The sequence below is a fragment of the Cinclus cinclus genome, chromosome 3 (assembly GCF_963662255.1).
Source record: "Cinclus cinclus chromosome 3, bCinCin1.1, whole genome shotgun sequence".
Taxonomy (NCBI): Eukaryota; Metazoa; Chordata; class Aves; order Passeriformes; family Cinclidae; genus Cinclus; species Cinclus cinclus.
The window spans coordinates 108,837,033-108,858,917 of record NC_085048.1 but is presented as its reverse complement, the minus strand read 5'-3'; the positions used below and the strand labels follow the sequence as shown (position 1 = coordinate 108,858,917).

At 51.0% G+C, this 21,885-nt stretch overlaps 1 protein-coding gene across 1 annotated transcript; it reads right to left on the bottom strand.

Annotated features, from left to right (window-relative positions):
- Window positions 1–1,311: 1,311 nt before the first annotated feature.
- Window positions 1,312–2,944, bottom strand: LOC134042273 (serine/threonine-protein kinase pim-1-like; the record flags this gene model as incomplete). The annotated part of the gene is made up of 5 exons (XM_062489448.1): window positions 1,312–1,430; window positions 1,705–1,881; window positions 2,099–2,468; window positions 2,696–2,746; window positions 2,840–2,944. Coding segments are annotated over 5 exons (822 nt in total), but the record flags the coding sequence as incomplete, so codon positions are not given.
- Between the last annotated feature and the right edge of the window lie 18,941 nt (window positions 2,945–21,885).

Below are 21,885 nucleotides of genomic sequence, written 5' to 3'. Positions count from 1 at the left end.
GCTCAGAGCCCAAACCTCCCAGCCCATTCCCTCCTTGTTAGAGGAGAGCAGCGTGGCAGGACACGCTCCACCTCTTCTGCTCAAGCATGGCACAACAACCTCCTCAGCAGCTGCAAGAGCGACATTCTCGTGTGCCTGCTGCCGTTTGCCCTAAGCCCTTCTGCCACCCGAGCTGTGGAACCGGGTACCCACCTCTGGAGACCTGCTGCCAGGAGAGGAGCCGATCCCACACAAGGTCCTCATCCTTTTGCAGGGGACATCCACACCGTGGACCCTCCCCGGCTAGCACCGGCACGGGATGCACTCCACGGACGGTGCCGGTGCTTCTCCATCTGGTCTGGACACAAGTGGCAATCTTTCTGGAAAAAACAAAGAACAATTGCATGAAAGTCATTTCAAAACAAGACCTGGAAACAAGAAAAAGCACCAAAGGTTGTCACCGTTTCACGGGCCTGGGGAAGGTCTGACCGCTCTTTATGATACTAAAATCTCTCCAGTGGTGGGGAAAAACCCTACCTTTCCCACCTGTATGCCTACCCCTTCCTCAAGGGCCTGCAAAGCAGAGCAGCTGGGCCATGGCTAAAGAACCCGTCCCCCTCTGCTGCTCCCTATCCACATGGATGCATGCTTTTGTCAGGCCGGATGCCCCCACCCCAGCCTGTGCCATGCTGGCAGGAAGAAGCTGTCAGCGAGGCCAGGAGCCGGCTCCCCTTCCACAACATCCATCCCCTGCCCCACCAAAAAGCAGCTGAGCAGTTGGCAGAAAGATTAATATTGTCCACTGCCACCCCATGGGGAACCTCCGGCACGTGGCCAGGCTGAGCCCTGCCATGCCTGGAGGCACGAGCATCCCCCCACCCCTGCACCGCCTGGGGACTCATCTTGATTTCGTCGGGGTGCAGAGCGTGTCCTCTAGGAAGGGGCTGCAACCAAAGCCCATCAGCTTTGCCCTGCCAGTGGCCAGCTCGAGAACGGCGTTCTCCTGCTCTGCGCTGATCTCCAGAAGAACACACCAGATGTGCCTTGGCTCGCGGGGACATCACGAGGCCATTGAGCTGCAGGGGGATGTTTCCCCTCTTCCACTCTGTGGCAACTTCACTGCACTGTGCCACAATTTCTCCAATAGGATGGGGAGCCCTGAGCCGCTCCCTCCACAAATCGCCGGGGACCTGAGGAAGCACCTCCTTGGCTGTGGTCTCTGCTCCATGCCAGGGCCACTGGGAAATGCTCTGGGGAATTCTTTGAGAGCCACAAGACACGAGCAGCTGCTGCTTGCGGGCATCCTGGATTCTACTGTGCAGAGGGATGGATCTCTGCTGTCTCCTGGGCCAGGTGGGGCTTCTGCACCCAAGAATGTTCTGAAAGGTCATCCAAGGATGGCCTGTCTGCAGGGTCCATGGATAAGCACCACCTGATCAGGTGCTGGCACTCTGCAGAGAGAAACCAGAAACTGCTGGTCAGCTCCTGTCCATGCTCTGCCAGATTTCACAGTGCCCACAGCACACTAAGAGTGCTCAGAGCTGTTCGCACAGCTTCCCATCCATCCTCTCTTCTGGAAGAGAGCAGCAGAGGCACACGTGCCGCCTCGTCCAGCTCAGCCCAGGAGATGAACCTCCTCCCCAGCTGCAACAGCAGGACACTTATGTGCCACCTGCCCTCTCCCAAAGCCGTTCTTGCTCCCGTGCCTTGAAGGCCCATCCCCACCTTGAGACACCCGGGGCGGGAAGAAGAGCTGTCCCCGGACGATGTCCTCTCTGCTTTTGAAAGGAAGGTGCCTGCACACCAGCTGATAGAGCAGGATGCCCAGGGACCAGATGGTGGCTGGCTGGCCATGGTAGCGGCCAAAGAGGATCCACTCCGGTGGGTAGTACTCCCGCGTTCCTATGGCACACGGGCACAGCTCATCAGGCCAATGCTGATTGCTCCCTCCCTCCCAGCCAGCTCCTCAAAAGCCAGCCCCAGCTCCTGCCAAAATGCAACTTGGCTGCAGCCGGCTGAAGAAGCGTTCCCCCTCCCTCCCTCCCTCCCTGTGTGTTCCACCTGTGGAAGCACAGGGGAGAAGCTCCACTGCCCGGCTGGGCCCTGGCTTTGGGCTCACCAGCCATCTGGGTGTAGAAGGTGTCCTGCAGGATGGTGCCGCAGCCGAAGTCGATGAGCTTCGCCTCGCCGGTGGCCAGGTCAACGAGCACGTTCTCGGCCTTGATGTCGCGGTGCAGGACGCCGCGGCTGGTGCAGTGCCGCACGGTCCCCAGCACCTGCCGGAACAGCGCCCGCGCCACGGGCTCTGGCAGGAACCCCCCCGCGTGCAGCAGGTGCCAGAGGTCCTGACAGCGCTCCGGACGCTCCATGACCAGCGCGAAGCCGTCGGGCAGCTCGAACCAGTCCAGGAGCCGCACGATGCCGCGGAAGCCGGGCCACGACGCCATCCAGAGCAGCACCAGCTCCAGGGGCACAAGGGCGCCGTCGTGCTGCGGGGGAGCCGCCATGCCGTCAGCGGCACCGATGCTGCGCTCGCCTTCGCCACCCCCTGCCCGGCGCCACCGCAGCTCCATTGCCCATGGCCCGGGACGCTGCGCGGCCCCCGCTCGCTCCACGCTCGCTCCCATCGCAGCGTCCCGGCTCCCACCCGGCCGGGCCTGGCCTTACCCCGCCCGCCACGCCCCGCCGCCTGCTCCCGCTGGCCCCGCTCACTCACCAGCCGCGCCCACTCCAAGACGCGGTCCCGGGACACTCGCTTGATGGCCACCTGCAAGCCAAGGCGAGCGGAGGGCTCAGCTCGCCGCCCGCCGCCCGCCGCTCGCCGCCCCCCTCCCCGCTCCGAGCCGGCCCCGTCTCTTACCGGGACGCCGTCGGCGAGCCGGGTCCCGGCGTAAACGCTGCCGAAGCCGCCGCTCCCCAGCAGCGGGCCCTCCCGGTACAGCTGCTCCAGGGGAGGCTTCTCCGCCCGTGCGGACGGCACCGCGCTCTCGGCATTCTGCCCGGGGCACCCGCCCGCCCCGGCCGCCGCTGCTTCCCGAGCCGCCCCGGGCTCCGGCGCCTCGGGGCCGGCGGCCGAACTGCCGGGCGGCGAGGCTCGCTCGGGGGAATGCGCCGGCGGCGGGGCGGGAGCCGGGCGGCTGCGGGCCAGCTGTGGGCGGAACCGCGGGAGGGGCCTCGGTCGGGGCCGGGCCAGCGCCAGGGCCCGCGCCAGGCGGAGCCAAGAGACGCTGCTGCTCCACCACCGCCACCAGTGCAGCGAGGAGCTCGTCCACAGGCTCTTCAAAAGGTGCCACAGGCGGTACGGACTGAGCCCCGCGGAGGCGGCACCGCGGCGTGCCCGACAGGGGCGGGCAGGGGGCCGGCTCGCCCACGGCCGCCTTGCGGGGCACGGCATGAGCCGGGCTGGGAGAGGCGCAAAAAGGAGGGGACTGAACGGGATCACAGGGAGTCTGAGAGGGAGAAGGGCACGGAGGGCGAGCGGGAACTCGAGCGGAAAACCGATCGAGACAGGCGCTGCTGCTGCTGCTGCTGCTGCTGCTGCTGCTGCTGCTGCTGCTGCGGAGCCGCCGGAGCGCGCGGCCGTTCTGCCGTTGCCTCCGCGAACCCAACGGAGGAGCCGCCGCGCGCCTCGTGGAACACAGGAAACAAAGTAGGAATAAATGAAGCTATTTCCTATTAGAGAAATAGCCAAATAAAGCAGTGGAGGAGTAAAGAAGACTGTTGGCTTGTGGCTTTCTTGTTTGAGTGAGATGAAGCATTTTGTGGGGAAGAATTGCCTCTTCGGACAATTTTGCCAGTGTGGGCTCGAGCGAAGCTTTTAAATTTCAAGTAGCAAAGAGAAATCGTGTCAGTATTGTCATCCCTTTTCATACTCTGCTGAGACACTTGCAGGCTGCCCAAAGACATCGTCTGCAATATGGAACTTGGACCCAAATGGATTGTGTCTGGATGTCACCAAATCTATGTGAATGACAAAAACTCTCCAGCAATATTTTTAGTGTTAGAGAATCTAGGAACAATGATATTCTGACCATGATGTTGTTCTGGCCGGGATGTGAAACAGAAATAATTTAATCCATACGTAGCCCTGGTGTGCACAGAAATTTTGTTTGTTTATTTCCTGTCAGTTTTAGTGGCAGAAGCATCCATTGCTCAGTTTGGGAAGGCTGACCCCTGACATGGACTCTCCTCAAGTGTGTCTCTGCCTCTGACACTAGAGAACACTGAGTGCCTTGAGAGCTCGTGTTGCCTCTGGAATGCTCCAGCTGACAGCCACCAGAAACTGTGGACGTTCTTTTGGTATCTGATGCAGAAAAGGAGTTCTCCATAATACCATGCTACTTAAACCCACATTGGGATGTGGCTGTGTAGTGGCTCACCATGAAGCAGATTGCCTGCTTTGTCACTGCCAGCCCTGCTGATCCTGCAAGGGACCCTAGTGTATCCCATGCCTGTTTTGCCTGCAAGCAAAGCTTGCCTTGCCTTAGTAGTGTGGAGTAAATAGAGAAGTAATAAAATGGACAATTAAACAAGTTACTTTGGAGGAGATCCTCATGCTTTCACACATCAGCCCTGCACCTCATGCTCCGTATCCTAGTTTGAATGGACAGGTGTGTGCTAGGGAAAAAGCAGGACCTTCCCTTGAAATGGAGAAAGTAAAATCCTTCCCACTGAGTCAGTATAATTTTGAAATCAAGAGGTTCTCAGGGAAAGATAGGGGGACAGGAAGAACAGTTCTCTACTAAATATACAACAAGGCCAATCTAAACAACAATAACTATGAAATTAACAGGAACCCAGTCACAGTTCCTTTGGTTGTGTGCTCTTTTCCCCCCTGGTGCAGTTACCATCGCCATTGGCAGTGAGCTCTGGCAGGTTCCCAGTGGACAGGGCAGGTGTGTGGATCCCTGCACAGCTGCAGGAGAGCTGGGGGTGATGGCAGCTGTGTCCCAGATGGGAAGGGTGGAGGAGAGACTCTGCTCACGAATCCTTGGAGCAGTGTCGGTCCCGGTGCTCCAACAGGATGCTTGGAGATAGCAAACTGAAGCAGGACAGCATTCTGGCAGGGGTGTGAGGTCCAACACCAGAAGAGGCAGCTCCTGGCACTGGGATGGCGCGGTGAGGTTTCCCAGCTGCCTTCCTCCTTCCAGAGCCAAAAAGGGGTGAGTACCAGTAACTGCCCCCCCACGCTCCTTTACCTGCTTCGAATCTTGTGGCCTTGGCCCCCTTCCCCACACTGGCCCCGCCCTCCCAGAGAAACTCACAAAATCAGGGAGGCTCTCCCTTCCCCATCTCAAGGTCTCAAGGACCTGGCCATCCTTAGCATGTCAATGGGAAAAAATATAAAACTATAAAATATAAAAAAACAAAACATACCACCAAAAATATACACAATAAAAAATATAACAACAAAATTATTAAGATACAATCAAAATATATTTATTGAAACCTACAGATAACTATCAGAACATATGTACATCTGGAACTATACAGGCTAATGCATAAATCCTTGTCTTCAAACGCTCTTTGGATAGGCAGCAGCTTCTTCCTGGGCTTGGAGGAAAGAGCTCTTCTGGACAGCAGGAAAGGACTTTGTGGGTAAATGCACAAAAGAATGTCCAGAGAAAACTTGGTGGAAACACAGGAGCCAGGCAGGTCTGCAAAATGGAGACACAAAATGTAACAGAGGCTGCAATGCAAACCTAAAGCATCTGAAGCTCCATATTTCATAGAACACATTTCTTGGAAATTCATAAATAGCTGCACAGGGAAACATTCTCCTACCATCACCCTCTGGAGGCAGGCCAGGGGCAAACCCTGAGCCACTTCCACAGAGCTCCCAGGGGAACTCCCTGGCCTCTGGGCTGCCCTGGGACAGCAGGGAGCCCAGAGCCCTGTGCTTCCCAGCAATGGCTCAGCTGCACATGCAGCCTCCTGCTCCTCTCCCTGCCCCACAGCTCAGCAGCCCTACAGCTCCACGGGGCACTGGCAGCAGCACAGCTCATGGCAGGGGGCACCTGCAGGGCACAACTGCTCCCTGGCAATGTGCACAGGCTCTCCAGGCTGGCACAAGACCCTTCCTCCCACCAGAGAGCGGCCCAGCTCCCACCTTACCTCGGTGGGAGGCTGAGCCATGCTAGTCCTTCACTTTGTCCTCAATCCAGAGTGTCTTCAGGCCCCTGAGCATGCCATGACTAGGAAGGGCAGTGGAGAGAGCAGGGGCAGATGCACACCCTTCCTGAGTATTTTGTCAATTTTGGCCCAGCTAAAAGGTCAGAACCGCAGGTGTCCATCTCAGCACTTGGTCAACTTGCTGGAGAACATCAAGCCTTCACCAGCCCAGGATGTTGGAGAGGTTTTCCTGGACATGTGGGGGCTGGCTGGCAGCACGCTTCTTCAGCTTGGTGCCCATCACTTCGTAGAGGGCAGAGGCGAGCCTGGTGACCACCGTGCGCACATTGGTGCTGCGGACAGGCAGCGCCTTGTTCTCCAGGAAGGACCAGAGCACGGGCAGGGCGTAGCGCTGGACCACTTCAGGGCTCCTGGCATAAACCCCTTCCACAAGCACTGCCGGGACAGAAACACAAACTTCTGAAACAACAACATTAATGCAAACAAGGATCCACCTCGAGATTTGCTTCTTGGAAGCCTCTCTGGCTAAGAGCAGCGAAATAGCACACAGAGCCCAACGATCCAGAAATGGCCAAAGCAGCTGATCCTCCCCAAAATAGAACCACCAACACCTCAGGAGTACTGTCTCCAAACAAATACTTGCACCTGTGGCAGAACTTGTACCTTTACTGGATCATTTCACAACCTGTTTCAACATCAAGAATGACTAAAATGTCAACTTCCCTTTCATTTCCATTAGGAAGTTGTCTAAACCCACACTGAAGATTTGGAAATGCACCATGGAGATTCAATTGAAAGGTTTCTAAGAAAAAGGACAATTCCATCTTTGTGACCCTTGATGTCAAAGTGCCAGAATCCAATCTGGCTCTTCCCTTTGCTCAGTGGCACACAGCAAAGGGCACTATTAGACCACACTTCCAAACTCCAGCCCACCAGACATGGGTGCTGCTTGACAGCTGGATTAGAAACATCAGTGACTAGCTGCTGTCTTTGGCACAATGCTTTTGTGCCTTCCAACAAACAGCTGCTTCAAACCTCAGGGTGTCTTAGGTAATTACCCAGACCTCATTGCTGTGGCATTTGTGCATCTCTACATTTTAATGTCATTCCCCCTCCCAATGTTAATGGCATTTTTCTTGCAATGTGCACTGGAATAGTAGAATGTAGAGAGAAAAATGCAACACAGATGAATGAAATTTAACCACAACACGAGTGTCTACTCCCTTTCTCTCTGAAGCCTTCTCCCTGCTCAATTTCTGAACTGAACTTTGTCAAACACAGGCAAAAAATTGACAACCAACAGGCTCCTTGCATGGCAGATGTGGCTGAGACATCAAAACCTGAAATGCTCTGGACACCATTCATATTTTCTGATCAGGCAAAATGTTATGCAGTAACCACTTCTTATTCTGTGGTGGAAGAGACTTCATTTTCTTTATGCTCGTAATCCACCAGCAATCATCAACATTTAAACAGTTCCTGAAAGTGCCCAAAACCAATTCTGCCAAGCAGGAAAAGGGTTATGGCATCCATTTCAAAATGGGTGTTAATTTCAGTTAAAATCCAATTCAAGACATTGGTCACAATGGAACTTGAGAAAACATTGTTTGTTCCCACTAAATCTCAGAGAGAACATCTGCTCTTCCTAAAAGAGTCCTAATTTATGTTTATTTCCTTTATTTGAAGAAGAGATCAAAATATCTCCAAAACTAAATTCCCTCTTCCTAGACATCTACTTTATTCCAATGCCCTTTCAAGCGCTTTTGACATTCTCAATCACCGAACACTGCGCATTTGAGATTCCTGAAGAAGACACCAAGTCTATGAAACATTGCATTTAAAGATGCTGGCACACTTAGCAGTGCATTTAGACCCAGTTAAAGCAAGGCTGTAAATCATCTTGTCCACTATATATAGAGATTATCACTTTTCCAATCCTGGGCTGTTGCTGACATAGCAAGCTCCTCTGAGGAATCAATTATCAGCTGCATTTGTAGCATTTTGGACAGCACTGACACAGGAAGACACTGTTTGCACACCCTGAAATGCTCAGTCCAATGCCACTTTGACAGCACAGGCAGGGAGCCTCAGCACTCTGCTTCTGCCCCTCTGGCCCCAAAGGCTGCCTTGCACCAAATCCATGCCCCTAATCTGGGTGCTGAGTTTTGACCTAAGCTGTGACCCCCAGGCACTGCAGAGTTCAGTCTGAAAACTTTTCAAGAGCAAAATGAGAATTCTGTGAGGACAAAAGAAACGGATTGCCTGAAACAGCACTTGCTACATTTTCCCTAAAGGACCAGAGATGACCCTGAGCTCCCAAGAGAAGAGCCAGCTCGAGTATTTTTAACCCCTCCCTTTCCTGGAGGTGGGCTCTGAGATGCCCCAGTGAGAGCTCAGCCCCAAGGCCGAGCGCCACCCCCGTGCCAGGTACTGCACACCTCTGCAGCAGCCAGGGAAAACCTGCCAAACACAGCTGCCATGGGCATTGGGCAGGAGGGACAAGCTCAGCACCTCCTGATTTGGAGCAGCTACTCTACTGTCTATTGCCAGGAATGCCCTGGAAATGCTCCCTGGGGAGACCTCTTGGCTTAGCAGAGGCCATACCTGTGATACGCTCTGTCACATCCAGCAGAGCTTGGCCACTCAGCTGACTCCATTGGTGGCTGAACTCTTTCATCAGTGCTACTTTATCTACAAGAGAAACACACGTTTCTGCTCACTCTTCTGAGGTCCTAGGAGAAAGGAGAGTGGGGAGGGGAAGGGCAGGGGCAGCCCCAATTTATAAAATCAAGTAATTTTCTGCTAATGTACTTCTTTCCTTCCAGCCTACTTGAGGGGGGGTTAAATTCCCAAAGAAAACCTCTCCGTTCACATTTGTCAATGCAAAGTTGTCTGCTGGACCTGGAGCTACGTTAAACATTTCAGATCAAGGACCTCAAGAGTTCAATCACACGTAAGCAGTGAAAAGGTTTTGAACTCCAGAGCAAACAGGAAGAAGCCCAGACTTGGGATACACAAAGGCACAGAGTCAGGCAGTTCAGGAGTTCGCAGAGCAGCTGAGGTGGAGAAAGTGGAAACTCCCCTTGAAGATCTGCCTCTTCAACACTCCATTTGTCAGGCATATTTCTCCCGAGCAGCATTTTCAGTGCTGACATAAATCTCTGTGACAAAGGAATTTAGAGCAGTCCTTGCCTGTGTAGGTATTTGCCACAGCCATCCTGCCCCATGAAAACAACATGTGGAACAAGACATCACTGACAGCTGGATTTCTATCTGCTTGTTTTAAGGAAATGCACTTGGTGAATCATAAGTGTCCCATTTGAAAAAAGAAGACAAATGGGAAAGGTGGAACGGAGGCAGCTACTGCCTATAATGTGGAGCCTTCCAGGGGGCTGCTCTGCAGGAGCCATGATGGGCCAGTGCCCCTTCATGGCAACAGCAAAGCTATTCATTTGGGAACTCTAATGGGGTCCAAGCAAACTCCAAAATCCCCTTTGCCTCTGAATTGTAGCAAAGCTGTAGTCCAGGACCTCCTCTCCAGACAAGCAGCACAGAGCCAAGGGCTCCTGGCACTTGTGGGAAATGCTGATGCACATTCAAGCCTCTTGGGGGACTGGTGCCTAAGGACTGCACCCCCACAGCTTCTGGTGGATGTCAGCTGCAGTGTTCCACGGGCAACAAGAGCTCTCCTGGCACTCAGTGTTCTCTTGTGTCAGAGAGGCAGAGACACAGTTGAGGAGAGTCCATGTCAGCCTTACCAAAATGAGAAACGGATTTTTCCAGCGCTTTCACAGCTGCAGCATGAACCCCGGTATCCTTTGAGTTCAGGCTCTTTAGTATTCCTTCCACTAAACGGACAATCACGGGGTTCAAGGCATCTTCCAGGATGGCTATCATTTCTGCCAGCACGTCCAGCGCCATCTGCTTCACTCTCTTGTGCGTGTCAGATATTCTCAGGACAAAATGATCAAAAATCTGTGAAGAGAACAAGCAGCAAGAAAGCTGGATTAAAATGTCCTTGTTTGAAGAGGGGATGTAGCAATGATCATTTAGTGCCCAAGAGAGGTACACACCATCTTTACCAAGTGCAATAGAGACAAGGATGAAAATGAGTAGCCAGAGATGTGTTTGTGCAAGACAGGATGGAGTTTACCAAAGTGTTCTTTTAGAAACATTTGGGTTATACCAACCCAGCCTGATACTTCTCTTCCACATCCAAACCCATTTTTCATCAAGAGAAGAATTGCCATGCTTTCAGTGGCTGGATTCCTTTCATTGAACCCAGCTGGGAGTAGGAGACAGCAAAGGTTAGAGCAGTGGAAAATTCTGTCATCATGTGATGAACAGCATCAATAGGCACCTGCCAGACAAATACAGCTGGACTGAAAGAACTTGTCCTGCATGCTGGACCTGAGTTAAATTTGTCTGAGTAAGAGGGGCCATCCTATCCCAAATGGGCAGGATGTAGTGCCAAGATACAGTGAATTAAGTGTACTGCTACAGGCTTGGGAGAGGAGCTGAAGGGAAGGAACAGTGAAGATACCCTACATACTTGGACAATGTTCGTGGTGATGAGCTTGGGGCTGTTTTTGCACAGGTCTAGGAGGAGTGCCACTCCTTCCATCCGTGTCTCAAAGCCCTTGGCTTCCAGGAGATCATCAAGCTTCTGGAGCATCTCCATTTCATCCACAGCTGGAGGCAACGTGACCTGGACTTTTGGATGGTGTAGGAGGCGTCCATCCGAGGTCGACTTCACCCTGGAAAATAAAAGCAAATGATGGCTTGTTGGTGATAATACCTGCAGATAATTGTGAGCAAAACATCCAGAGGTGATTTACTCGTGATTTCAAGCTAGAGAATCATGAGGCTCTGAAAAGAGCACGGACTTCATGACAATCATTATGGGAGAAAATCTGCAAAGTAACATTTTCGCCAGTTCTCACTCAGGAAAACCAAGGATGAGATGCATCTGATCTATCTTCAGGTGGCTTCCCAGGCACACAGGTTGCATTGCTCTGTGGAGAACGAGAGACACTAATTCCATGTTTAAATGCCTGCTCATATGGGAGGTGTGTGTCTTGTAAGAAGGAAACTCATCACTCTGCAGAAATGTCTCTACACCAGGCATGACAGTCTGAAAGAGGAGCTCAGATGCATCTGAGCAGATGACCAGGGGCATATCTGAAGGATCCAGAAAATCAGTAACAGAGATAAAAACAGATGCCAGACATCCCAGCACTATGCTCACATTAAGTTTGCGTTCCTAGAGTCTAGATCTATAACTTAACAAACCCACTGGGAACAATTCTCTTGGATCAACTTGTCTCTCCCATGAGCATGGGAAGATCCTAGCTATGCTATTGAGGCATGTGGTCACTTTCCTGCCACTGCTGAGCATCACAGAGCTAAATAAATCTGTTCTGTTATCAGAGAACAGGTACAAGTAGCTCTGCCACTGGCATGAAGACACAGCAAGGACCAAATCCCTGTCTTAAGTGCAGATTGCAGCACAGGAGGAAATCAACCAAACATGCTGTCCATCCAGCAAACTATATGAAGGACAAGAATATCAAGACAAAAAGTCCCTATTGAGACACCTTTTGACCAAAGTTGCTCAGGAGTTGCCTTGCTACTTACTACTCAAACTTGGTTCTGTGTGAGGGTAAGAAAACCATGACTCAGCCAAGCCAATCCACTTGATTGGGAACTGCTTGTTTGGGGAATGGCATCTTGCCGCTAGACTGGGATTTCTCCTCAAAACACCCATCTGAAAAAGACTCCACTCAGATGTAAAAAGCCCTGGTTGAATTTACTTGTCCCAAGTCGGGCAGCAGAGACATGGCCCTCTCCAATCCTCCACAACACAGCCCTTGCCACTGCCCTGACTTGTCTGTGCTGCAACCAATGAGTGTCTTTCTGTTGCCTCATTTCTGTGGAAACCCCTGCAGAGATGTTTGTTCAGTGTAACACAGAAGTAGACATTTTTATTAAAGAGCATTTGTAGGGAAAGGAAACAATCTCTGGCACAGGCCATCTCTGCCAGAAAGATTTTCCTGAGGAAGAGAAATGTCAAACTTGTTGTGTGCTTTGTCACATCTAACAAAAGTGCTCAGTACCGTTGACTAGAAGGAAATGTGGCCTGGGGCTTCTTTGACACATGGCTCCTCATCTTCACAGGGCTCTTGACACATGGGCGTTCACCCTTCTGCTCTTCCATCCCCTACAAGGACACAGAGAAACCCCACCAACATTTCGAATATAGAATAGGAAACTGTCTGCTTAAAAACACAAGTTAGAACCAGGATCACTGCTACCAAGGCTTAGGGAAATATTTCCAAACCTACAGAAGGAAACAGACCAGAGATTCAGTGATGCCAACTCTTTGTTTGCAATAGCCCAAGGCAGGTTATGGGTGCTGCCATAGTGAGCAGCAGTTTAAACTCCCCAATTCATGAGTCTCGAGCATAAATGGGAATAATGGAAACTGGTAGGCACCAAGAGTTCTTATAGGAAAAAGCAGAAAAATTAGGACTCTTTGGGGTGGGCCAATTTTGTTGGAAGGTGATTTGGTTCAACACTCGCTCTCCCTGTTTGTGCACAAAGGACACGCTCCCTTCTATAATGTAGATAAAAACAATGAAAGTCCCCCCAAGACAAATGATTTTCCTCTGGATGCTGCTGGATTCACCAAGCTTCTTCCAGCTCCACAGGGCTTGACAGCAGAGCAGTATTCCCAAAAGACAGACGGTAATTGTAGCAATTAGGATTGATTGGGACATCTGCTGCAGTTTTGGAAATTCTCTTGGCACTACTGCTTCCAGTATCTTTTGCAAAGACTGTTCTCCTGAGAAGCACTTTTCTCACTTCATTGCTTTACTGGGAGCAGAGCAGGGACAGCAGGGTGGGGAGTTATGCTTAAATGTAAACCCACTTTCTCCTCTTCCCCTTTCCTCTTTGTGACCAATAGTCAAAATATTCAAAGCCCCACTTTTCCCCTAAGAATATCAGCTCCTTTGTGGTCTGCAGATGAACAGGCTGGGGATTAACAGCTCATTCCCAGGAGCAAAATGATTGAGCAGAAGGGGAATGAGATAAAGACAGATTAGGTATGTTTGATGTCCTATTAGCTGTGGCTATACTTGCACAAAGGAGACATTTCTCCTGCCAAGCACTTACTTTCTTCTTTATTCTTCTCAGAATATCTTCCAGGTCACAGGCAGGAACGGATCGCTCCAAAAGCATTTTACATTTTTGGTCATCCAGCAATATCTTCACCATCTCCTGTCCATAATGCCTATGGAAGGATTGAGGGAAGACGGGAAGAAAGGGAGGCAGGCAGGCAGGAAGGAAGGAAGGAGAGAAAAGACAGAAAGGTGAACAAACAAAGCAAGACTATTAAAAGAAAAGGCTGATACATTAACCTTAAACACATCAGCTGCAATCCTTGCATGAGAAGGCATTACCTACTCATCAAAGAGAGAGATTTACCCCTACTTGTCACTGCACAGTGCTGTCAGCTGAACACAAGAGGCAAGAGGAGAATGTGGGGCTACAGAAAAATACCATTTCACTCTGAAACTCGGGGTGTGATTCTGTGGGATCAAAGGATCCAAGGGAACAAGCAAAAGACATCTGCTTTGTTGTCGGAGCCATTAGCAGTACTTTCTGACATTTGCAATGGCAGTGCAATACAATACAATAATTTGCCTTTCTTTAGCTGGTAGGGAAAACAGGGAAAAACACCTCATGCTTTCTATGTGAGATTCTATAGGATATGTATGCACAGGGGCAACGAGTTGTGCTTGTATTCGAGGCGTCTACAGATGTGAATTTGAGTAAGGGGAGTTGGGTGTTTTGGGTGGATTTTGCCACTAGGAAACCACAGTTTTCTTCAAGAAGAAATTTGGAGGTCATTGAGTCACAGACAACAGCATTCTAGAAATCTGCAGAAGAGATTTAGACAGACGACAGAATACATTCTAAACAATATAGACAGAATACATTAGCTAAAGTGCCCTGGCATATTTCCAGGAAAGCCTTAAATTCATAAGAAAGAGATGTTTGGGATCCTTTGGTGATGAACACTTTGGATTTGTGTTGTGCACTTCAGACCAAACAAAACTATTTGACTGCCAAATCTGAGCTCTTTTGATCTCAGGAAAGAATCCTTCAAATCACAGGAAGTTGGCAATGCTCCTTCTTGCTGGACAACCTCAGCTTACCCACTACAGTCATTTCCCCAGGTAATCCAGAGCAGTGGTCACAGCACCAAGGCTGACAGAGCTCGAGAAGCGTTTGGATGATGCCCTTGGGCACATGGAGTGACTCTTGGCATGTCCTGCACATGGCTGGCAGCTGGACTCCATGGCCCCAATGGATCCCATACAACTCCGGGTATTCCATGCCTCTATGGCCCTTATCCACACTGTGATGTAACTTAATATTTCCTTTCATTACCACTCTTTTGTGGTTTTACCTTTCTAGACAGACACAAGACAGTTTTCCTGTGTGAGGAGGTGAAATGAAGATGGTTACCTTGTGTCCTTGTGGCAGTCCTGAGCAAGCGTCCCTGCCGCGTGCGCCAGCCTCTCAGCCCTGGGTGTGCCTGCGAGCTTCGTGACTCCAATTTTCTCCATCAAGGACAGCAGCAGTTGCGCCGCACACTTCCGCACCTGGGCGTGGCGGCTCCTGGCAAGAGGAGAGCAAACACTGGGGCACAGGGAGAAGGAGCAACAGCAGCACAGGCCTTGGCCAGAGCGTGCTCCCTGCCACTGCTGCGGGAAGGAGGCCTGGCTTCTCCCTGCAGCTTCAGACACCTGTAGAAGCTTCTGTCCTCAGAGAAACTCAAATTAGCATTGGACACAAGGACTGTCTGCAAGGAAGACGGAGGAATTCAGTCTCCCTGCACGACCTGATACTCAGTGTCTTTGCCACAATTTCCACTGAGAAAGATAAAAAAATAGATTACATATGAATTCTTTAGAAATGAAAGACCATTCATGCTAACCTATCAGAGGGCACCCATTACACAGAGCTGCAGCAGGACTGAGGCTCATTCCAGCCATTTATCCCCAAATCTGCAGAGCTTTGGAAAAATACAGATGCAGAGAAAACACACTGTGGGCCGTGAAGTTGCAGAATATGCAGCAATGCAGCCTGTTTCTTTTGTGAGAATTGGCAAGGGGTACATCTGAATGTTTTATCCTATTGCAAAGATGGGGAAAATGTGGCAATCAATTTACCCAGATTGTCCAGTTCTAGAGAGTGTCTTTTGATAATTATCAGGCTCAGCACAAACACTTAAGGCAGCATTTGCATCAGCTATTCCATAGTAGTGGGCCTGTGAAGGTGTATGTGCAGTGATTCATCATCTCAAGGCTAACATGAAACACCAGTTTGATTAGAAAGTAGAGTTCTATGGCCAGGATAGTCATTCAGGACTCCTTTTGGCAGGAGCTGCACCTGCTGTGCAGGCTGTGTCACAGCCAGCACATTCTCCCCTAGGTGCTCCATACCCCAGCAAGTACCCTCCTTATTTTCCCAGTGAATGGCATCATGAGGATCCATGGTTTCTCACAGGGTCTCTGTGCTTAGTGCAGTGAAATATCATAGAGCTCTCACAGATGAAAACTGCAATTGTCCCTCTTCCCACAGAAGCACAAGGCTCTATCCTTAGCCTTTGCAGGCACTTGCACTTCCCCACCATTCACCACATCTAGGCAACTCTGACAGACTGGGAGGCATCCAGGAAGCAGCAGGAAGCTGAGTCAGAAGAGGTTTAGGCTGCATATCAGGAAAAGTTTTTTCTCCCAGAGGGTGCCTGGAGCACTGGAACAGGCTCCCCAGGGCAGTGGTCAACAGCACCAAGCCTGACAGAGTTCAAGCAGCATTTGGACAACAATCTCAGGCACATGGTGTGACTCTTGGGGTGCTCTGTGCAAGGCCAGGAACTGGATTTGATCATCCTCATGGCCTCGTCCAACTTCCCATGTTCTACAGTTCTGTGATTCTGAGAACTCATAGGCTGAGGGAGGGCAGAAATAGGGGAGAAGAGGAAAGAAATGAGGTGGATTGGAGAATCCAGTCACTGAGTTGACAGAAGATGCAGGATACAGGACCCTTCCCTCCCACCATTCCCATTCTTTCTCTCATCCCTTCCCCCACCTAGAAGTACTCTAGAAGGTGAAGAATATCACTGAAAGAAGAAGAACGTACTTGACTCCACTGTCCAGGAGAGAAGTCATTGCTCGTGCAGGAGTCACATTCTCCACCATGATCCCCAGGGTGTGACTGGCTGCTTTCTCAACAAACTCTGGCGAGTTCCACACCATGTGCAGAAGGACCCGAGCCACCTCATCCACCTCAGAGTCCATGTCCTTCTTCAAGGTCACAAAGAGCTCTCCCAGAGTGACAATGGCCAAGTAGGACACCTTTGAGCGGAGGTTGGTCACCTGGGGAAGTCAGAGGGGAAACATAAGAATGACCTTGGAAAGAAAACCAGTTGCCTTAGACAGACGTCCCAGCAAATGACAACACATCCCACTGTGTCCAGAGGAACATAAAAGCACAATAAGAGCAGAAGAGCACATGCACAGCATGACACTTCCACTGGCACCAATATCTGGCCTCAGACTTGCATGTAACAGGCCTAAAAATAAGAAATTTCATAAAGTATCTACTTAAGCCTTCTTTAATGTCAGCTGCTTTCCCTTTAGGCTCTTTTCTTTGAAACACAAAGAACCAAATTAAAGTAAGGGCTGCTTTCAAACCATAAAGGCGTCAGTCATAAAGATAAAAGAGTCACGTGCTCCTGTTTAAAAAAGCAACACCAGCAGTTGAAGCACTCAGCCAGGAAACAGAAAACACACGCTCAGGTCTACAGACTAATTTGCAGTGTTGAATGACAGCTCGGGCAGAGACTAGGACTCTGAAAATAACATAATTAGAGTATCTTTTTCTGCATTTGTACATTTCATGATAATGGCAGCTCACTCAAAGATGAGTGTCAGATACCCGACCTACCAGTGAATACAACTACATCTACACACAGATCCCATAGAAACCTGACAGACATTAGAAATACAAGATCTAAAAAGAGAAATGAAGGCAGTCTCTGAGCACACATGGAGATGAACAAGCACATAGCTACTCTACACACCGTGTATGAAGTACAGGGCACAATTCACAAGAGTGTTCTCACCTCACTGGTAACTGCCAAGCAAATGTCACGAAGCCTTGAAAGCAGGACTTCTGAATGGGACCCAGCCAGGAGTTTGATGCTGACCAGTCCCTTCTCCTTCATCTCCCTGAAAGGCAAGTACCAAAAAGATGGATTTTTCTCTCCACCCAAGAACTAGGCAGCACCCTCTGAAATTACCAGGCTGGCAGCTCAGTCAAACAATGGGAGGTGCTTTTCAAGGAGTACTTAATGAAATTGTGGAGCTCCTTCCTGCAGGATGTTGTGGCTGTCAAAAGCATACACAAATCCAAGAGACAAATAGAGGGGTTTCAGTGTTTTTATTTCTGACTAATTTTACAAGACAGCCTTTCTGAAATGTCTGGCCTATGGAGTCCCTATGTCACGGTCTCCTAGAAGCTGTGAGACTGGGTCATGCTCCTGTTTCTTGTCACCTCCCTGTGCATGTCCCTAAGACACAATCCCATTGGGCTGTTATTGGGGCATGTTCCTTCTTTGGCAGTGCCAGCAGGCAGATCAGCAGTGAGACTCTGCACTGGCACTCTGGAGCTGAGTTTCCACTCTACAATTTAGGCCTGTGTCTCACCCACTCCACTCCACCTCCACATTCCCCAGAAAAGCAGCAGCAGGATGTCCCATAAGATTCCACGCCTGGGAAAGAACAGTTGAAACTCTGCCTTTTCCCAGAATCCCCTACCAAAAACAATGCCCACTACAGCAACATGTTATTTAAGAGGTGTAAACAACTCTGCCTCTCAGCACTTGCTCTAGGCAGCCCTGAGCTACAGGAAGGTGTGTGAGGCATCAGGGCTGCAGCACAGGGCTGGTGACCAATCCCATGGGCAACCCTGAGAGTCACCAGGACCCCCCACACCTGCAGAAGCTCTCTTGCACCTCAGAGGGCACCAAACAAAAAGGGGGAAGAGAAAGCAGAAGAGAATTGCAAAGCAAATGTGACTGCACAAAGAGATGCATGGTGGCAGATTTTTCATGCTTATCCCAGTGTGAATGGAGTCTGTACCCCTGTGTGAATGAAGCATCCAACAGTGAGTTTATGCTAACCCCGACATCACAACCAATATCACCAAAAATTTAACCAGCATCACCTAACATTCGTAGAGTTATCACCTCTGGGCCTCCTTCTCTCTGTGTCTAATTGTGGGACACATGTTGAGTATTGGCAAAACACCTCCGGCCCATAAGAAGCAGTGAAAAGGAAAAAGTTGAATTCAAAAATCCAAGATTCCCAGAGGGTTTCATTGCTTTCTCCTTCCCTTCTGCCATGAGCCTTTCAGGAGTAAAGACAGGCTGGGGATTTGAAAGCACAAATCAGTCCATTTCTCAGAAAGAGCGACTCCCTGGAGCTGCTTCTGGGACTCACATGCAGGAGGTCACAGGGAGACCCTGTCACCTGCCATTGCTGTCAGCACTGGGAGCAGAGAGAAATCTTACTCAGTCCCACTGGGCCAGTGCCCCAAGGCACCCAAATCTCTACACTCAAAACTGCTGCCATCCTGCTGCTGCCTTCAGCCAGCAAATCATCTCATCCCACAGCTTCCTCTCTTCCCTCAAGACTTCCTTTGCAGCTCCATGGAGCAGCAGGCAAAGCGAGGGAGCAGCACAGAGCGGCAGCAGCTGGAGCACAGCTGCAGACCGAGGCCAAGCAAAGGCTGCTCTCAAATCTTGATCCTCTCACTGCTCTGGAGTGGTTTCAGCAGAGTCCTTTGCCCTCTGGGCTGTCGGGGCTCAGAGGCACTGGCAAGATCCACTTGTAAGCTTCCTTAACGCTAAGAGGGAGACAGAGTGACCGGGGCCTTTCTTACCAGTCATCGCTGCCCAGCCAGGAGAGTGCCTGGAGCAAGGACTGCTGTGGGTCAGCAGAGGCTGTGTCCTTGTGCCCACGCTCACGGAGCAGCTCCTGTCGGCGCTCGGCACCAGTGGCCGTCTGCGAGGTCACTGTGAGGAGAGGGTCAGCCCTGAGCGCTGCAGCCCCGGGCAAGGCACCCCGCCATGGAGCGGCCTGCAGCCCCAGCTCCCAGCCAGGCTTCCATGTGCTGCAAACTGGCACTGCCTCACACACCTCCCTGCTGTCTGCCTCCTTGGGCTCCTTGCTTTCTCCCAGCCCCCCCAGATGGGCACAGCTCCAGGCTAAACCTGACCATTGCCCACACAGTGCCAGCTCCCAAGTGCCACAGGTAGCACAGCCAGCGGCAGGTTCCTGAGGCCGCAGAGCTCCCACTCCCTGCCAGACAGGGACGACCAGTGGGAATGGCTACACCTAGAGGGAACCCCCCAGGGGCCTCTCTTGTCCCAGCGCCCTCATTTCCCCCAGCCCTGAGGACTGAGGCACTCTGCAACTCCCTGAGGAAATTCCTGCAGCTGCCCTGCCACAGCACCAAGCCAAGCCGGAACAACCCAGGCTCAATTCTGGTCAGTTCTCAACGTGGAAGTAGCATCAGTAGAAAAGAGCATTCCAATTATTATTCCTTGCTCCCTTCTTTTTATCTCACCCTAGTTGGGATGATAGCACAGGCAACCTTGGAGCACCAGGCAGCCCCTCCTGACTGTCACCTCCTACCAGCAGCCACTGTGTTTGGCTGCAGTGACACAGCAGGCACTGCTTGTTCCATCTTGCAATTGCAGGCCATGGGATGGTGGCAGCCAGGAGCCATTGATCACTTCAGGGAGCAGCAGCACGACTGCACCAAGGCACTGACTGCCATGCAGAGACAACCCTTACTGGGATAGCAGAAAAGCTGGCTGCAGAGCCGGACAACAGCACAGGCAGAGGGCCCTGATGGGGAGTGGTCAACTGATGGTGGTGGTACTCGTAGGTGCACAGTGAGCACACCCTGGCACAGTGCCCCCAGCTCCTCTCTGCACTTACAGCTGTCTCCTGGCACCAGCGCTGTAGTTTGGATTATCAGGATGGACAAAAGCCCGAGCTTAGGCCTTTACCTCTACTTTATTCAGCTCAACTTTCCAATGCATCTCTAAAAACCGACTACGGCAAGACAACCAAGCTGTAGGAACTCAAAAGTGGATTTGGTGCTCATTCCCGGACAGGCTATGGACCAAAGAGCCCAGTTGTGCTGGCTGAGGCAGGAGGCACACTTTGTGCTTCTTTTGCAAGGAAATAACTATATGGGAAAAAGCTGCCACAGAGCAGACTTACCTGAGGAGTTGCATGGGACACTGCCTTCCTCTTGGATGATGGGCATAGTGGGCAGTAAGGGCATCTTGTCCTGCTTCCTCAAGACCTTCTTCTTCAAGGCATTACCAGGGTGTTTTCTCTGCACACTGGAAGCTGTGCCATTGACAGCTGCTTGGCTGAGGCCTGCAGGGACCAAAGAGGAGCTTGTAAGTGGAGGGTGCTGGACAGGGCAATGATGGAAAGGGCCAGAAAACTTGCTGGAGCTGGGTAACATCTCTGTGTTATCCCAAAGAACTTCAAGTAGAACACTGGCACGCTAGTATGGGACAAGGATCATACAATCACCCAGGAAAACCTACAACAATTTTGGTGGGAAGGCCCCTTTAACCACCATCTAGTCCAACCCCTGGGAAACGGAACATCTTCATCTGGATCAGGTTCCTCAGAGTCCCATGTAAACTGGCCTTGAACACCTTCATAGATAAATCAACAACAGCTTCTCTGGAAAAACCTTTGCAGCATTTCATTGCCTTCATTATAAAATAAATTCTACCTAATATCTAATCTAAATCTACCTTCTTCCAGTTTAAAAATCAAACTGCAGTGATGCTTCCCCTAAGAAACAAGGAGAAGCCAGTGTTGCTATGCTTTCGTTTTCCTGTTTCAGAGGCAGGCTGGGCAAGTTCCCAAAAGAAAGTGCAGATAAGCTTGGGTGGTGCCCTGGGGCTGAGTGCTGCCCCCGAAGGTCCCTGCTGCCGCCCTCGGGGCAGCGCACACAGCGCTGCAGCCAGAGCCCCTCAGCCGGGATTCACTGGGGAATGCTGCTTGCTCCTGGGGCTACAACAGAAGCACTGCCTCAGGGCTTCAGCACAGCTCTACAGTGCCAGCTCCTTGGAGGGGAGTGGCTCGAGAAGGATCTCTGGTCTTTTCATCAGAAGGTGCTGAATTTGGTTTCTTCCAGGTTGCACCTTGGTGGAAAAGCATTCTTCTGCATTCACATTGCCTGGAAGCTGCTCTTCAGAACAGAGTCTGAAGGGCAGGCGACTTTCCAAGACTGAATTTTCTACTCTGAAAGATTTTAGAGGTGAAGGTGGGAAGCTGATACTCTGTTACTAAGTGAGGCCATGGGCAAGACAATTAATGCCTCTGTGTTTTTCTCTGCAAAATGGAAATCATTCCTATGCAGGTTTCCACTCAGATGCAAGTGCAACAGCCCCCCAGTCTGATTGCAACACTGTGCAGAGGGTAAGGAAGAGCTCAAAAAGGACCAGCAGTGTAGGCACCACTTACTTGCTTCAGCTGCATCCTTGGGCTCAACTCTCTGTGGAGGCACCTGCAAGGATGTTTTCTTTGCTCTCCTTTTCTTCATCTCTTTCTCAAAAAGCTCCACATCCTTTGGTTCTAAGTTCTTCTCAGCCAACAT